The sequence below is a fragment of the Sciurus vulgaris genome (genome assembly GCF_902686455.1).
Source record: "Sciurus vulgaris genome assembly, chromosome: 3".
In the NCBI taxonomy this organism is placed as follows: domain Eukaryota; kingdom Metazoa; phylum Chordata; class Mammalia; order Rodentia; family Sciuridae; genus Sciurus; species Sciurus vulgaris.
Window position 1 is genome coordinate 4,395,297 of NC_136463.1, and position 15,717 is coordinate 4,411,013.

At 61.4% G+C, this 15,717-nt stretch overlaps 1 protein-coding gene across 8 annotated transcripts in view; it reads right to left on the reverse strand.

The window, feature by feature from the left end:
• The window catches only part of SEPTIN9 (septin 9), a 144,839-nt gene that overhangs the window by 72,336 nt on the left and 56,786 nt on the right, over nt 1–15,717 (reverse strand). Inside the window, exon 1 of one of the 8 annotated variants that reach the window (XM_079134187.1) lies at nt 14,885–15,125. The exons of the other annotated variants lie outside the window; for them this stretch is intronic. Coding sequence (XP_078990313.1) covers nt 14,885–14,939 — 55 coding nt within the window. The 5' untranslated portion in view covers nt 14,940–15,125. Of the gene's footprint in view, nt 1–14,884; nt 15,126–15,717 lie in introns of those variants that run through there. 8 annotated transcript variants of the gene reach the window in all.

A 15,717-nucleotide genomic window follows, 5' to 3' on the forward strand; every position in this document is an offset into this window, starting at 1 on the left:
CCCGGGACCCTCCGCTCAGCCCAGCCTGGCCTGTGGGCAGGGCAGTCCACAGCTTTCCTTCCAGAAACTGAGCTCAGAAACCTGGGTCTCCTCAAGGCAGAACACAAACAGGGGGTCAGCACTGTTCTTGAGACACAAGATCTCTTGCTTTTTTTTTTTTCCCCTACAGTGCTGGGCGTTGAACCCAGGGCCTCAGGCATGCTGGGCAGGTATTCTACCACTGAGCTCCATCCCCAGCCCCCCTTCAAGTTGACTTCTCTGGGGGTAAAAGTGCTCTACTAACTTGGCAAACAAGGACTCAGGCTGAACCAGTGCCCTCCCCAGGCTGGCCACACAATCTCATCCATCCAGAATGGACAAGAAGGTCCATCAGTCCCCTTGCAACTGCTTCCCAAATCTGCTACGGTGTCTGTGAAGAACATGGGAATCCACTCTGGGTTTGCCAAATGTGGTGGGTTGAACAGTGTCCCCGCCCCATGACACACCCAAGGCCTAACTCCTGGAACCTGTGAACGTGACCTTGGCAGGAGGTGTCTTTAGAGGTGTGATTAAGGTGAGAATCTGAGATGAGGTCATCCTGGATAAGGGCGGGCCAGTGTTACTAGTGTTAAGACGGCAGGGCCGGGAGGCCACGGGAAGTCACAGAGACACTGTGGGGAACTACCTGCATCCACCAGGAGCTGGGAAAGGCGTGGACTAGAGAAACTGTTCCTCAGGCCCCTAGACGGGACTGACCCTCGGACACCATGATGCTGGACTCTTGGGCTCCACTGCGTGAGCTCCCCAGCACCAACAGAACCCAGGAAAGAAAGGGGACCAGGGGGCCGGGGAGCAGCTCAGGGGAAGAGCGCTTGCCTGGCACATGTGAGGCCCTGGGTTCCACCCCCAGCACCACGAAAAGCACATAAAATAGCAAGGGAGGAGGTCTCCTCTCCAGGCCGCAATGGCCACCCTATTCAGCACTCTTCGTTCTGAAGACACCTCTTGCCTCTGATTCAGCTGTCCCCAGAAGGGACCCTGGTGCCCACGGCAGGACCCTCAGTCCCCTGGGCCCACACTGGCCCACCAGCCTCCACACCTGACCCCTGTGGTCCCTTTTGCTGCCTGGCCCCAGTGGCCACCGAACCTGCCCACGTCAAGGTGTCCACGTGTCCAACCTACCTGGCAAGTTCCCAGCTCACACTGGCCACCCTGCCGTGTTTGCTCACAGGCCCTCCCAGGTGTCCCATGGGGCAGTAAGTCACATGGTTGTCCCACCTGTAGCAGGCATGACCCCCCAACTGAGAAGGGTCTCGTGCAAGTGACCTCCAGGGTTGGGAAGACCCCTCATAGCCTCATCAGACCCCACTGGACGGTCGAGCTCAGCTTCTGATTCTAGAAGCCCCTTCACCCGGCGCAGAGCTGGGACCTCAGCAGAAGCCTGGGACGTGGCCGGGCCCCCAGGGAAACGTCCCCTCTGCTGCCTCCCGCCTCCTGCTGGCCCAGTGTTGGCAGCCCCAGGGTCATTCCAGGCTGACCGTAAACGCCACTCTAAGAAGCGGGACTCCCTTCTTCTTTCCTAAATTACAGATTTGGGAACGCGAGCACATTTGAACAACTGGCTGCCAATGACTGGACTGGTCCTACCCTCCCCCCTTCAAGTCAGCTGCCGGCCAGTCTCCAAAGGAGCGGGAGGAGGGAAGTGGGCTGGAGCTGCAGCAAGAAGACAGATGTGTGGTAGATAAGGGAAGAACTTCCTGGCTCAGGGTGGGGCAGCCGGGGTGGCTGGGTGAGAGGGCACGAGAGCTTCGCTGGGCGAGGCCACCACAGGTTAGGGAGGGGCTCAGAAGCCCTCTTCTGGCGCTTCAGGTCAAAGGTCCCCTGATAAATGGCTGCTCTGGAGGGCGGGAGGGAGCCCCTGGCAGATGCTGGGCTTCGCACATCCCTCCAGGCCACAGCGGGTGCGCAGTCCCAGAGGAGAGCAGGCTTTCCTGGGCCTTAGTCCACCCACACCCTCGGGCAGCCAAGGCCCTGCCTGCAGCTTTCCATCCTTCTGGGGAGAGAACTGAGTGGCCCGGGCAGTGCTCCAGGTCAGGCACGACCCTCCCCACCACCCTCCTCCTGGCTGCCCGCCCCCGGCCCACCACCCACCCCACTGCACCCCACTCGCCAGGGAGCCAGGACGGAGCCCCGGGACGGGGTCCTCAGCCTGTGACAGAGCACCAGACGGGGCTCCACGGGCATCCAGTTTCCAGGCAAGCTACTCTTTCCTCCTGAGTTCTCAGCCCGGTCCTTGTACGTACAAGGGTGGCAGCTGTGCCCGAGAGGCCGGGCAGAGAAGCCGCCCTCCCTCCCCTCTGGCCAGCTACTGGGGGAAATATTAAAAGCACTTTAAAAATGAAGGGAAAAAAGCCTGACGCCAGGGCCACCGGGGCCAGGAGGAGCCCTCCATTAATCACGCCAGCTGGGGGCACCCCAGGGCCGATGGGCTCTGTGCTGTGGCCTGGAGGCCCAGGCCAATAGGAGTTGCGACCTAATTACAGGGGACGGTGACCCTGGGGAGCGGAGTTCAGGCTCCGGTCAGAGCAGTGCCCAGGACAGCCGCTCCCCAGGCCTCCGAGCGCGGGGAGGGGCGGGGACCAGCCCTCGACAGCAGCCCGGTGCTCCAGGCTGGGCTGCAGGTGGGCAGAGGGCACAGCCACGGCGAACACGCAGCCCAGCACACGGCCAGCCAGCCCGGCCTGGTCTGAGTTCTAGGGCTGGGTGGGCTTGGCTACCACCCCCAAAGACAAGAGGGGTTTACCAAAGAAGAGGTTCCAAGAAAACCGAAAGTTGGAGATGGTTTGCTATATGGGAGAGGCCACGGCTGGACACTGAGAAGATTCCAGAAGGGGCTGCCAGAGAGGGACGGCCGGGGCATTCCAAATGGCCCAGGGTGGGGGCGGGGCAAGGCCTGGGCTCTTCCTGCTGAGACCCTCCTGGGCTCCCCTCTGGACTCTTGCAACTCTGGGAAACCCGGAGCTTAAACATCCCTGGGCACTACAAAGAGCAGGGGAGGTTCTGGGCAGGGCTGGACCCTGGACTGCCCAGAAGTGCCGGGAGAAGCTGAGACCAGAGGGCCCCGCAGGGGACAGTCCTGGGAGAGGATGCAGGAGCACCGGGCTGAGAAGTCCAGCAGGGTCTTGGTCCACCTGCATGAGCCACCTCATCAGGCAGCAGCCAGCAAAGGATCAGAGAGAGGAGGACAACCTGGCTCTCCGTAGACACGCCAGGACGACAACAGTCACCCAAGCCACAAACTTGGGATGCCGCAGCCCAATTTCCTAATCCCCTTCGGGGCTCACCCCAAGCTAGAACGCTCTGCTCCCCAAAATCAGTTGCTGCCACAGACTGAACAGTGGCCCAACAAGACATGTCCAAGTCCTACCACTTGGTACCTGTGAGTGTGACCTCAGTGGGCAGTGAGGTCTTTATGCACTTAGAGATCTCAAGGCGAGGTCATCCTGGGTTTGAGGTGGGTTCTAAACGTCCTTATGAGACACAGGAGACATGGAGACGCAGAAAAGACAGAGCAGAGGTTGGAGGGACCCCTGTACTGCCAAGGACCATGGGGGTGCTGAGGGCCAGGGAAGGAGTGTGCCCACACGGTGAATCTGGACTTGGGCCTCCAGGGCTGCATTGAGGCCCAGCTGGTGCAGCAGCAGCCTCGGCACCCAGCACAGGGCCCGCGTCCCCTGCTGCGGAGCCTTCTGCTGAGACTCCCACGCCCTGCAGCCTCCGGGGCGGATCATGCTGTCCCAGATCTTTCCGCGTCTCACACATTTGTTCTGTTCATCTGCTCGCCCCCAACGCCCACCCGTCCCCACCGCGGGGAGCCAACAGTCTCTTCCTTTTTCTGTGTGTTAGTTCTCTGAGCACTCAGCTGTCCCCACCAACGGTTCTAGGAAAATCCTCCTGAGGCAGAAGAACAGGCATCTCTCCTGGACACCAGACACTGTGTCCCCAGTAGCACAGAGGGGCCCTGTTCGATGACCTCCCTCAGACCTCACTTTCTTTCCAAGAGGGGCGGCCCAGAGATACTGCCAGATAGGAGAGGAGGGAAGGCTCAGCAACCTGCCTGCTCAGCTCTGTGGACAGGTAGCTACCCGCTCCCAGGTCGCCTGGGTCCCATGACCCCTTATTCTGCTGTGCCCTGTGAAAGAGCTGTTGACAGCAAGCCCCCAACCCTCGGTACCAGAGACCTCTCTGGCTGACACAGGCACCCTCAGCCCTGTGGCCCAAGCAGGCAATTCAGCCCCATAACCTTCAAACTGCCTGGAGCCACAGGGAGATCAGGCCTGCCAATCACCACCTGCCAAATTCCCATCCCGTGAAGCCCCCAGGCTGCCAGGCCCTTCCCTCCACCAGTAGGTAATGGGGGCAGGAGGCAGCTGCAATCCTCACTACCCAAGCCCCACGTAGAGGGTGCTGGGCAGGAGGACCTGGGCGCAGGACCGTGGGCGGGGCTCACTCTTGCCTCAATGGACAATCTCACCCCAGCTGTCTCTGCCTAGCTGCTCCCAGGAGGAGAGTGAGGAACCCTGAGGACGGGCCTGGAACTGGGGGGACCATGGATCGTGGTGTGAAGGAGTCACAAGGTGCCCCAACCAAACCAGGTAGACGGCCCCTCTGGTTTCGGCTTCCTGGTGAGGAACAGGATTGCTGGGCTGAAAGGGCCCTTCTGTCCTGGGCACAGCAGCCCCACACCAGCTCCAACGTGCTCCTGATCCTGAACCAGCCAGGTCCAGCGACTCCAAACAGCACAGTGGGCGGGGTCTGGCCAGCGGCTCGCCCTCCTGGGTCAAGGTGGAGGACCTGGCTGGAGCCCACATTTCTGAGGACAGAACTGCAGTGCCAGCAGCGCCCACAGAGGCCCTTCCTGCAGCCTGCACCACCCGCAAAGGTGGATCACTGTACACAGAACCTGACCGGCGCCGGAAAGAACCAGCTGGGTCTCGGGCACCCTAGAGGCCCACTTCCCAGGCTGCTGCCCGCTCAGCTCTCATCCCAGGCCCAGAGGTTAGTCTGGGGGAGTTATTTTTCTGACAACAAACTTCGAAAAATAACATGTGTTGCTTTTTTTTCTTATAAAAGCAATTGAGGCACAAGGCAGAAAACATGAAAAACAAAGGGGAGACCTGCTGAATCCACACCCCAGACCCCTCAGTACCCTGACAGACATCCACCTTCCACTCCTGGGACTCACGTGCTTCCCTCCCAGGGGCACGACGTGGCTGAGATCCCACGCTTCCTGGACCCGTCCTCCAGATCCCCCACATCCCTCTGCAGTTCTCAAGTGCAGAGGCCAGACCAGCCCACAGCTGGAGTGAGTCACTCCAGGAGCCTCGTCCAGGGCTGGGACCCGCTCAGTGGCAGAGTGCTTGCCTACTGCGGGCGAGGGCCCGGGGGGCAGCCCAAAACTGCAAAAAGAAAAGACAAGACTTCTGCCCCCTGCCTCCCAGGGGTTCTAGGCGAGGAAGCACCCTGGGCGCCCCGCCGTGGTTTTTTTTTTTTTAATTTCTATTTATTTTTATTTTTTAGTTGTAGATGGACAAAATACCTTTGTTTATTTTTAGGCAGTGCTGGGGATGAACCCGGAGCTTCACGTGTGCTAGGCCAGCGTTCGGCCACCGAGTCCCAGCCCCAGCCCCACCACGGCGTTTCTGAGGGGCAGCCGGGTGTGGAGCCCTGCCCTCCCGTGGGCTCACGTGCCTCCCCGCGACCACCCCACTCCTGGAATCCCATAAGCAGCCCACGCGACACCATCCAGAGGCAGCTCTGCTCAGAGACCTTGGAGCCGCCAGCTCAGCAGCCCTGCCCCCACCTTCCCAGCAGTCACCCAAGGACAATGTCCAGCTTCAGCCACCACCGCTCAGCCCCCAGGGCGGTCACAAACTGAAGGACATGCAGAACTTGGCCACATACTGACACTGCTGAGGAAAGAGGGGGTGTGCTGGTCCCAAGGTCCCCAAACTGTGTCACGGTAGAAAGAGAAGGACCCACACAGGGCCTGGGGAACTCTCGATAAAACCTGGCTTCGTGCACTTGGTGTCCCGTACCCACTACAGGACAAAGCCCCGCCAGCCCCCACGGGAATCGCCTGCCCCAGGGCCTGGCTCCCAGCCCTGCAGCAGCTGTGGCCCTCCCCCAGCTGACAGCCGTCCTCCTTGGGGCAGGAGCCAGGACTGCTCTTTGCTGTCCCCTGCGAAGGACTCACTGCACTGAATCTCCAAGAGTGGACTACTGGACCCTCAGGACCAGATGGGGGCCTAGGCACAGGGAGGCTAATGACTGCCCGACACTGCAGCTTGATCAAGAGTGAAGCCAGACCAGAGCTGCACGCGCTGCCCCAGTGTACCTGGCCCTCCGAGAGCAGAGAGCCCCACCACGCTGCAAGCGTGCTGAGCCCTGTGTGCCCGTGGCCCGTCTCTCCCCAGGAAGCCTGGACTGGGCAGAAGCTGCCTGTCAGACCCAGGCCTAGGAGCCTGGCTGTACCCATGCACGGGCGTCGTACCCAAGCGGGAGCCCACAAAGATAAACTGGTGTAAGGCGGCACCAGCAGGGCCAGGAGCAGGCCTTGGCAGCAGGGCAACACCGGGTGCAGGCGTGGGGTGCACTCCTGGCTGCCTGCGTCCACCTTGCTGGGCCTCTGGAGGACTGCAGGGCTGCTCAACAGAAGGGACAGGTTCTGAAAGCCCAGGGTGAGTCCGGTCAGAGCAGATGCCGTGAGCAGGGGAGGGGCCAGGAGGGCCGGGACTTGGGTCAGAGACAAAGAATGCAAGAGGCCGAGAGGGAGGCCACCTCCACACAGCTGGCTCCAGGGTTCCGGGCAGCTGTGTGCAGGACCCTGGCTGCATTGTTTAAATATTAGGAGAGAGGCGACTATCTGAGAGCCCCACCCGCCTGCCCTCACTGTGGCTGCTGGGCCTGAGGGAAGAGCTGTCCCCTCCTGTCCTGCCACCCGACTGCCCCAAGACTCTTCCCTGGGCCAGGGTTGGAGGGTCGGGGCAGTCACCAAGCAGGAAGGGAAGGGCCCCTCCACCCACCCCCCTTTCCTCCAGCCTCTGCTATACAGGCCCTGCCCAGGTGTGACTGAAGGACCTCCTCCCACTGCAAGCCGTCCCCACGCTTGGCCAAGGCAAGAGCAGCCCTTGCAAAGGTCTCCTGAGGTGGCCAGGGCTCCAAGCCCCCACCACAAACCTGCGGCTGCCCAACACTGAGCCAGGTGCCTCTCCCACCCACCTCTCACCACCCGAGCTCCTCCAGGCCCCTGGGCCTCCTGGCAGGGAGCAAAGACTCGGAGCCTGAATCCCATGCACAGAGGGGCCCCTCCAGCCCTGGGCAAGCTGCTGATCCCCCACCCGCCTGTGCCAGGGAAGGCAAGAGAAGTCGGCATAGGATAAAAGCCCAACCCCAGCGGATTTCCACTCCCTGGCCTTTCAGGGGACAGCAGAGAACACAGCCCCTCAGGGCCTGGTGTGGGGCCAGGAAAGCTTGTCCACTTTTACTGCAGATAATATCAGTCTCTTAGGGACACGGGGCAGCGCCTGGCCTACCCACGCAGGGAAACTGCCCACCCACCTGGAAAGTAGGGCTAGTGTCCCTGCTCAGAGCTGCTTTCCTGCACCCAGGAAGGGGCAAGACCAGGCCTGGAAGGCTTGGAACCCACGGACTGGGGGCTGCTGACAGAATCAGAAGCCTCACCATCTTCCAGGCTGGACATGGGGAGGGCAGCTGGCAGGGGAGCCCATCTTAGCAGATCCTCATGCCTGGGACTGGCCTCCTGGAGGCAAAGAGGGGGGTCTGTGGCCCCGCTGGCTCCTCCCATCAATCACTCAGGGGTCCCTCAACTGCAGCCTCGCACAGGAAGATGCCTGCAAGCTCAGGCCTACCTCAGTCCACCAGCAAAGACAGCCCCTAGCAGGGCGCCAGGAGGCCAGGAAAGCCCTTCGGCCATAGGCTGCAGGCTGAGGGTAGGAAACCCGGAACATGCAAACACCTTGTGCAGGCTACAAAGGGTTCCAGAGAGTTCTAGCCCCTCAGGGGAGAAGCACTGTGGAAGGGGAAAGAAAGGGAAAGGCCAGCTGGCTGTCCCACCTGGAGCGAAGAACAGCCCCCACCCGGGCGGGATCCCAGGGAAGCCAGCAGACACAGGGCGCTCACCTCAAGCAGGGGCCAGCAATTCTGCCAGGAAGACTGTAGCAAGGGACCCAAGGTATATCTCACTGCCCTTAAGGCCAGGTCCCTTGAGTTTCTGGATTTTAGGCCAGAGATGCCAGGGGAGACTGCAGAGACAGACCCAGGAATTCCATGGGAAAGGGTGGACAGAGAAAAGCACAAAGAAGCAGAAGGAATGGGGTCTCAACCCTGCTGCCAAGGCCAGTGCCCAGGGTGCTGGCTCTGGATTCCCGCAGTGCCTATGCCAGTCCCAGCAGAGTGTGGGGGTGGGCTTGGGGGCTCCCTGTTTATACTCCCCGCTGAAACTGAGGTCACCCTCTTGTCCCTCCATCAAAATTTCTGGGCATTGGCAGCACTTTCAAAAATGACAACAAACTTGAAGTTTCTAGAATGTCTGCTGGTCCCGTCTGAACGGAGCCTCCGGGCTCTGTCCAGACCAAATTAAACAGCCCAATCCCAGAAATGCCCTCCAGGCGCCTGGGGGTGTCCAGAGGTCAACTGGTGGGTCTGTCTGGCTGGAGGGATGACAAATCTTTGGGCTTCTTGGACTGTGTTCCAGAGAATTCTGGACCATTCCATCTCATAAGCAACTAAGACAGCCTCCAAATTTGGGAAAAACCAAGAGGGCTTTGGAAAGACAGCCACCGCTTGGCCACCCTCCTTGGGGGCTAAAAGAAAGCACCGGAGATTATTTCCAGGCTGGGTTTTCTGGGATGGATCAAGAAATGCCCCAACCGGGTTCAGGTCTCCCACCAGAGCAGCCTGGCACACTGGCCCACCCCACCAGTCCTCACCACCTCATTCTGAGGGCCTGGGGCTTGCAGACCACTGCTCCCACACAACGCTGGCTGTGGCAAGTGCCTGGATCTGACCTGGAAGAAGCTGGGACTCCGCCCGGGTTTGGGGGGTCAACACAAATTCCTGGAGCAGCAGGCCAGCCCAACCCCAGCTGAGTGAGGGTCCCCAACTGGGAGACAAAGGGAAATGAGCAGTAATGGAGATTCCTATGACCTTCCCCCACTCCTAGGCACGCATGATGTGGGATGTCAAGAAAGGAGGGGACCCAGCTCTGTTCCCCTGCCACCAAGATGGCAGGGCTCAGCACATCTGGAGCAGTGGCCTGAGACCACACGTCACCAGGCTGGGAAATCCCTGGCTCATACAGAGGAACACACACAATCTGCATGTTTGCATTTCCCTTGGCAACAACTGTCATGAGGGACATTTGGCACCTGCCCTCCACCAGGAGCCATGGCCAGGACAAGGGCCACGATGAGCAGGGCACTGCTGTCCCAGGAGAGACTGGGGGGCTCAGCTCTGGGTTCCAGTTCCCACAGCCCACCCCAGGCCTCCGTGGTGGGGGTCTGGGGGCTAACAAGGAACACCGCTTTGGCCTCGTGGCCCTGGCTCTCCCCGTGGCCCAGGCTGGGTCTGCCACAGCTCTGGGTCAGCTCTGCACCATCGCAATTTGGCACTGGCCAAGGGCTGGGGACAAGGACACTGTGGCCACCACGTGCCCCTCCTGACACGAATTCCTGCCTCTCAGGTGGCCAGGCCCTCTGCTCTCATCAGAGTCCAGTCACTTGGTGTGTGTCCCTGTGGCTGTTGGCACTTGACCCCATACACAGGCACATGGTCCATCTATCCATGAGCTCTGGGGCGGGGGTGGGCAGGGGACACTGGGACAACCTCCCAGAGAGAGCAACCTGCATCCCATGTGACCCCAGCTTCCAGAGAGAGAACCCGGAATGTCAGCCAGGTGGGAGGAGGGGTCCCCCAGCTTTGCCAGGAGACTGGGTATCTGCTGGATTCAAGAGACATCCCCCCACCGCCAGGCAGGCTCTCTGAGTCTGCAGGACTGGCCATCTTTAGTGGTGACCATGCGGGCCAGCCTGTGGGACAGTAGGCTCTTCCTGTGACCTTCCATCACCCAGGGCCTAGCTGTCCAGTTCCAGCAGCTGCAGCAACGCCCCAAGCCCGCTCAGCACCACTGTCTGCATCGCGAATCCCCCAGCCCCACGGAACACAGGAGCCGACTCAGCCACAGTTCGCAGACGGCAGAGCGGGTGGGCCACACACCAGGCTATGCACCCATCATTCCCCTGAGGCCTCTCCCTCTGAATGCAAACTGCCCGCCAGCATCTTTCAGAACCTTCCTAGAAAGACAGAGGCCCCAGAAAGCTTCTCCAGACAGACGCTACTCAGAAGGTGTGTCCCTGCCTCCCTGGGACATTTGGCTCAGGTAACCCACAGTCCAGCTGCAGGACAATCAGGGCAGTGCCCGCTTCCCTGACCCGCCCCTCTACCTAATGAGCTTGCTCGCAATGGGGATGGCAGGCTTGCCTGTGCCAGGCTCCAGACACACGGAGCACCAAGTCAGCAATGCCAACCACTGTGGGATCCATGAAAGACACCTGGCCCCTCCACGGCAGGGCACACCCGGCCACGAGGTCCTGCTGAGCAACTTCCCCAGCACCATCTGCCTAGGAGGTGTGAACCACAGGGAGATGGCATTCCCAGGAGCTTTGGATGTTGGCTAGAAAGCAGGCTTCACCAAGCAGGAGCCCCACTGGTATTAACCAGGGCCAGGTCTGAAGCCACCTCCCTGGAAAAAAGTGGCACCCAGATCCAGGCATTGCCAGCCCCCATGTCCCAGAGGTAAGAGCATGATCCCCTCTCACTCAGGAGCCCCTTCCCTCCCCCAACCCCCCCACCAGCTCTCCTGCGGGAGCCCAGGGCTGGCACAGCTTCCAGGACACAGCTTGGAGGGTCCTCCTTGGGGAACAATGGAGAACTCCAGACAAGAGCCCACGTCACCCAGCTCCAGAATCGGTGTCTGGGTCCCGGGCCAGATCTGTTTCAACAAACATCAAGGACTTAGAGGATTCTTTCTGGGCATGCAAATCTGGTTAGGGCAAACACTGCAGAGGAAAGTAGGCCAACAGCTGGCACTTGGAACGGCTTTTGTTACACAAAGACCCAAGTTGTAATTGTGTTTGCGATAACAGATTTGGCCCGCAATCACGGAGGAGCACGCTGCCCCACTGCCCTGTGCCTCTGCTGGCCCCGAGCAAGACAGAGCACAAGGTCAGCATTCTCAACATCCGTCAAGGGGAGAGGTGGGCGCGGTGGTCATCCCAAGGCCCTTTGTGCTGGCAAGTGGGAAAGTAGGAAACTGCAGAGCAGAGGGGAATCATCAAGAAGCGGGAGGGGACACCAAAACTGTAGCACAAAAGAGGAAACGTTTTCCTCACCCTTACATGGGGGAGTCTCGACAGAGCGCCAGGACCTTCCTTGAAGGGAAAGCAAAAGTGGGGTGCAGGAAGTTTATGGGGAATGGGACGGGGGTGGGTAGAGGGAGGACGGACAAGGAACTAAAGAGATAAAAAGAGCCAGTAATTCCAGCAACTGAGGAGGTTGAGGCAGGAGGATCAAAAGTTCAAGGACAGCCTGGACAACTTAGGGAGACCCCATCTCAAAAAATAAAAAGGGCTGGGGGTATAGCTCAGTGGTAGGGCCTCCCAGGTTCAATCAGCAGTACTGGGCAAAAAAAAAAAAAAAAGTAAAGAGAAGGTGCTGTCTAGTGGCAGAACTGGGGATGTGCCCAGAATGTGGGGCTTCCACAGAATTTGCACACCCACGCTCAGAACACGCACCCAGAGATAGCTGCCCATCTGCCCTGCAGGGTGCGCTGCTCTGGCCTGGGGACCCCCACCCCAGGACACTTCCCTTCTGCCCTGCAGGGAATGCTACTCTGACCTGGTTATTGCCACTGTTTTCAAACCTCCCAGAAATACCCTAACAGCCCCACCCACCCACCCAGCCGCTGGATTCCAGGGCGGGCCAATTGCTTGATTGGAAAATCACCGAAGGACTCCACACCTCAAAGCCTGTTCTGCTTTGGGGGTGACCCTCGGAGCCTCCACCCCTTGGCAGCCACGGTGCTTCAGGACTGCCAGCCTCAGGAAGGGATCTGGGCTTCTGTGGTCACTGCGGAGGATCTGGCGCTTTCCTCCCTTACACAAACCTGGACACCAGGCTCCTCCATTGGAAGCCCCTGGCTTTCCCCAGGAAAGCAAAAGGTGGTCCTCCCACTCCTCCAGCTCAGTCCCAGGGGCACCCTGGATACCTCCAGCAGATTGGCCACACCAGTATCTGAGCACTTGGCCTTCGTGGCCTGGCCCCTCTGATGGCTGCAAGCTGGCCCCTCCCCACACCCCTGCCCCCTAATGGGCCAGCTCATTCAACCTCCTGACCTCCCAGTTGCTGCATGGGGCCTGGTTGGAAGCTCTCCTTCCTTCTGCAATCAAATTCCTACTTTCACTCAAGATCCACCTTCTCCATCCCGACTCCCTGTCAGCCAGAGTGACCTTTCCCTATCCTGCTTCAGAAGATGCCAGCTCACATCACCCATGGCTGGACCGTATCACGTGCTCCCCTGCTCCCCAGCCGGCCCTTCCCCACGTCCAACCATCTGTCTGTCTGTGAAAGGCTGGTCCCTATGCACTAGCTCCCCTCCAAGTCTGCAGGCCCTGGGGCACGCGCACGCACACGCACACCCACCACACCCTACCCAGATGCCTCGGTCCAGGGCCCAACCCACTCCCTAGCTGAACTGTTCCGGGCACACAATGGGGAGATGCACACAGGGGACCAGAGAACCATGGCCTTGCTCCCCAAGTTTGAGGCTCCCCAAAGGGCCTCCAACCATCACATCAGGGTGCTCTCAATGAGGCCATTGTCTTGGATAAAATTTGAGGGTCAAGAAGCTGACTTGGGAGGCACCCAGAGGCCACCAGATGGAGTTACACACTGGGACCTGGAGGCAAGGGCACTACCAGCCTCCTGGTGTAAACTGTACCAGCTGGTAAGACCAACACCACGCCAAACTTCTGCCTCCACTCCCACCAAAGGACTCCAGGTTGAGAGTTCTCCGTTCACCATAAATCCCACCTTCAACTCAAGGCGGTGGGCGAATCAGGGAAGGAAAGCAAAGATGGGAATCCCCAGGCTAAAGGAGAGGAGAGTAGGGACCGCAGGGCCTGAAGGGGGCAGCATCTTTCTCCATCAGTGCTTGCAGGAAAGGCATCCCACTGGCTGACTGTCCAAATGGACATTTGGGAGGAAGAAAGGGCTGGAGGAAGAGGGGATGGAGAAATGCAAAGAAGCCCCCACAGAGAGGGCAGAGGAGGGTCTCGGTATTCCAGGTAGTCAGAGAGCAACTTGGAACAAAGCAGACCTGGGGAGACCCCAAGAAAAGTATGTCCCCTGAAAGAATCAGATGGCCAGGGGCACAAGTCATTGGCCCTGCAAACCCAGAACACCCCTTGTTCTTGAGCAACACAGATGGAAGATGCTAGAATCTGAAAGACTGCTCCCCCACTGAGTCAACTCAGGATGTGCCATTTCAGGTCTGTACAGCCTGTGCCACCACCAGTCCATCCGTCCCTCTTGAGTGTTCACCCCCCCACCTCACCCTCAATCCCACCAAACACAGCCAAGGCTCTGGTCCCAAGAAGTTACCCCCACCCAAAGATGAGGCTGACCCCGATGCGCTATGATGGCGGCTGGGCACAGGACACCCAGATTCCAGCCCTGGTTCTGGCCATGGAGGGTAGAGGGCCTCAGACTGGTCACCTCCAGGCTTGGCCTGGCACCTGGCCGCCGGAACTCCTTTGAGCGCAGCCTCTCCCCCTCGCAGGCTCTGCCAAGGCTGCCCCGGAGCGCTCGCAGGGGCGGGGGCTCCGGCCAGCAGGGGCAGGCCCGCCCTCTGAAAGCCAGCCCCAGAAGCGCGGAGACCATTGTGTGCGCCTCCCCTCCCACAGCTTTATTTACTCCTGAGGACACAGGACGCAGGGCCACGGCACCGGCAGTCACGAGGCACCGCGAAAGCGCGCGCACACACAGGCCGGGGCGGGGATGCCGACCCACCTTGGGAGGAGCAGCCCCCCAAGTCTCCCTACGCTTTGTAATCTCGGAAGGGAGCACGAGCCAAACGCTCCCCTTGCCCTCACGCAAGCCCCCTCTGCCCCACAGCCCGACTCTTGGAAGCGGATGAGGATGTCCTCAGGCCTGGGTGGGGGCCCTGGGACGTCCCACGCCGGACCCCAACGCAGGCTGGGCAGTGTCCGCTCGGCTGCGCCCGACCCCGCGGGCTGCGCGACTTGGTGGCCCTCCGCAGCCGGGCTTCGGCTCAGCCCCGGCCCCGAAGCTGGCGTGGGGGAGGGGAGGGCCGTCCACCCGGCGGGACGCGGCCGCCCACTCGGTCCGAGGCGGGGGACTAACTCCCTAGCCAGCCGCCAGGCCCGAGGGGGCCCGAGAGCACCAGGCGAGCGCCTTGTTTCCGAGCGTGGAACTGCGAGTCCCATAGTTCCAAGGAAGCGGTGAGCCCTCGAGGAGGTGGCTGTCGCTGGGCAAACACAAACAACAATAAAAGGAAGGAAACTCCGGCGGCAGCGCGCAGCGCGAGCTCTGGGTCCCGTGCGTGTGCGCGGCCCCCGCGGGTCCCCCGAAAGGGGTCCTCCGCACAGGCGACGCCGGGGCGGGCGCGCGGCGCTCCAGGCTGGAGGGCGACCCCTCGGGGGTCCCGTCTGCTCTCTGCGCACTCCCGTCCCACCGCCCCGCGCCAGGCCCAATCGGAGGGTTCTGCCCAGCTCGCCCGCGGCGGCAGCAGCCGCTCGACACCCACCTTCAAAGTCTGAAATGATCCCGTCCAGCTGCGCGTTGACCGCGGGGTCGGACATGGTGGCTGGTGGGCAGCGAGTCGCGCAGAGGGCAGCGGCGAGGAAGCGCCCCCGGCCGGGCCCGGGCCCTGCGCGCTGGCTGGGGCGCCGCGCCCGCGCTCCTGCAGTGCAGAGATCGCCGCCGGAGCCCCTCGGCCCCCAGGATCGGCTGAATGAATGGGGGAGGAAGGCGGGCGCCGGCCCCTCCCCGCGCGCCGCCCCCGCCCGCCGCCCCGGCCCCCGCCCCGCCCCTGCCGCCCGGGCGGATCAGGTTCCCGCACCGCGGCCCGGCCTCCCGGCTCGCACTGGCTACTCCGCCCGCCTGTCAAGGCCGGCCTGGGGGGCTGGGGCCGGAGCGGTCGCAATAGGGACAGCGGAGCCCCGGGCACACGACCCGAGCGCCCCCCTCTCCCTGCCTGGCCCGCGCCCAGGGGACGGCGACCGACCCGGCCTCGGCCCCTCCCCCCCCGGACGCCCCGCTGCGACCAGATGTGGGCGGATGTGGAGGCCGGGCCGCGGCGCGGGGGCGGGCGCCGAGGGGGACGAGATTCCTCCCCTTTCCCCGGGACCTACGTTTCCTTCTGCGGGAGGTTTTATTTACGCAGCCAAAGTTCGCCGGCGCCTGCTTTGCGCGCCCCGCGCCCGCAAGGGTTAAAGGGAGGCGCGCAGCCTGGTCCGGCTGGCGGGCAGGATCCAAGCCTGTGGCTATAGAGCTGGGACGCGGGGCGTGAGCCCACAGCATCCTACCGACTGAAAGCGACTACCACTGGTCCCCTTGGCGGGTCGCCGCTGCACCCTC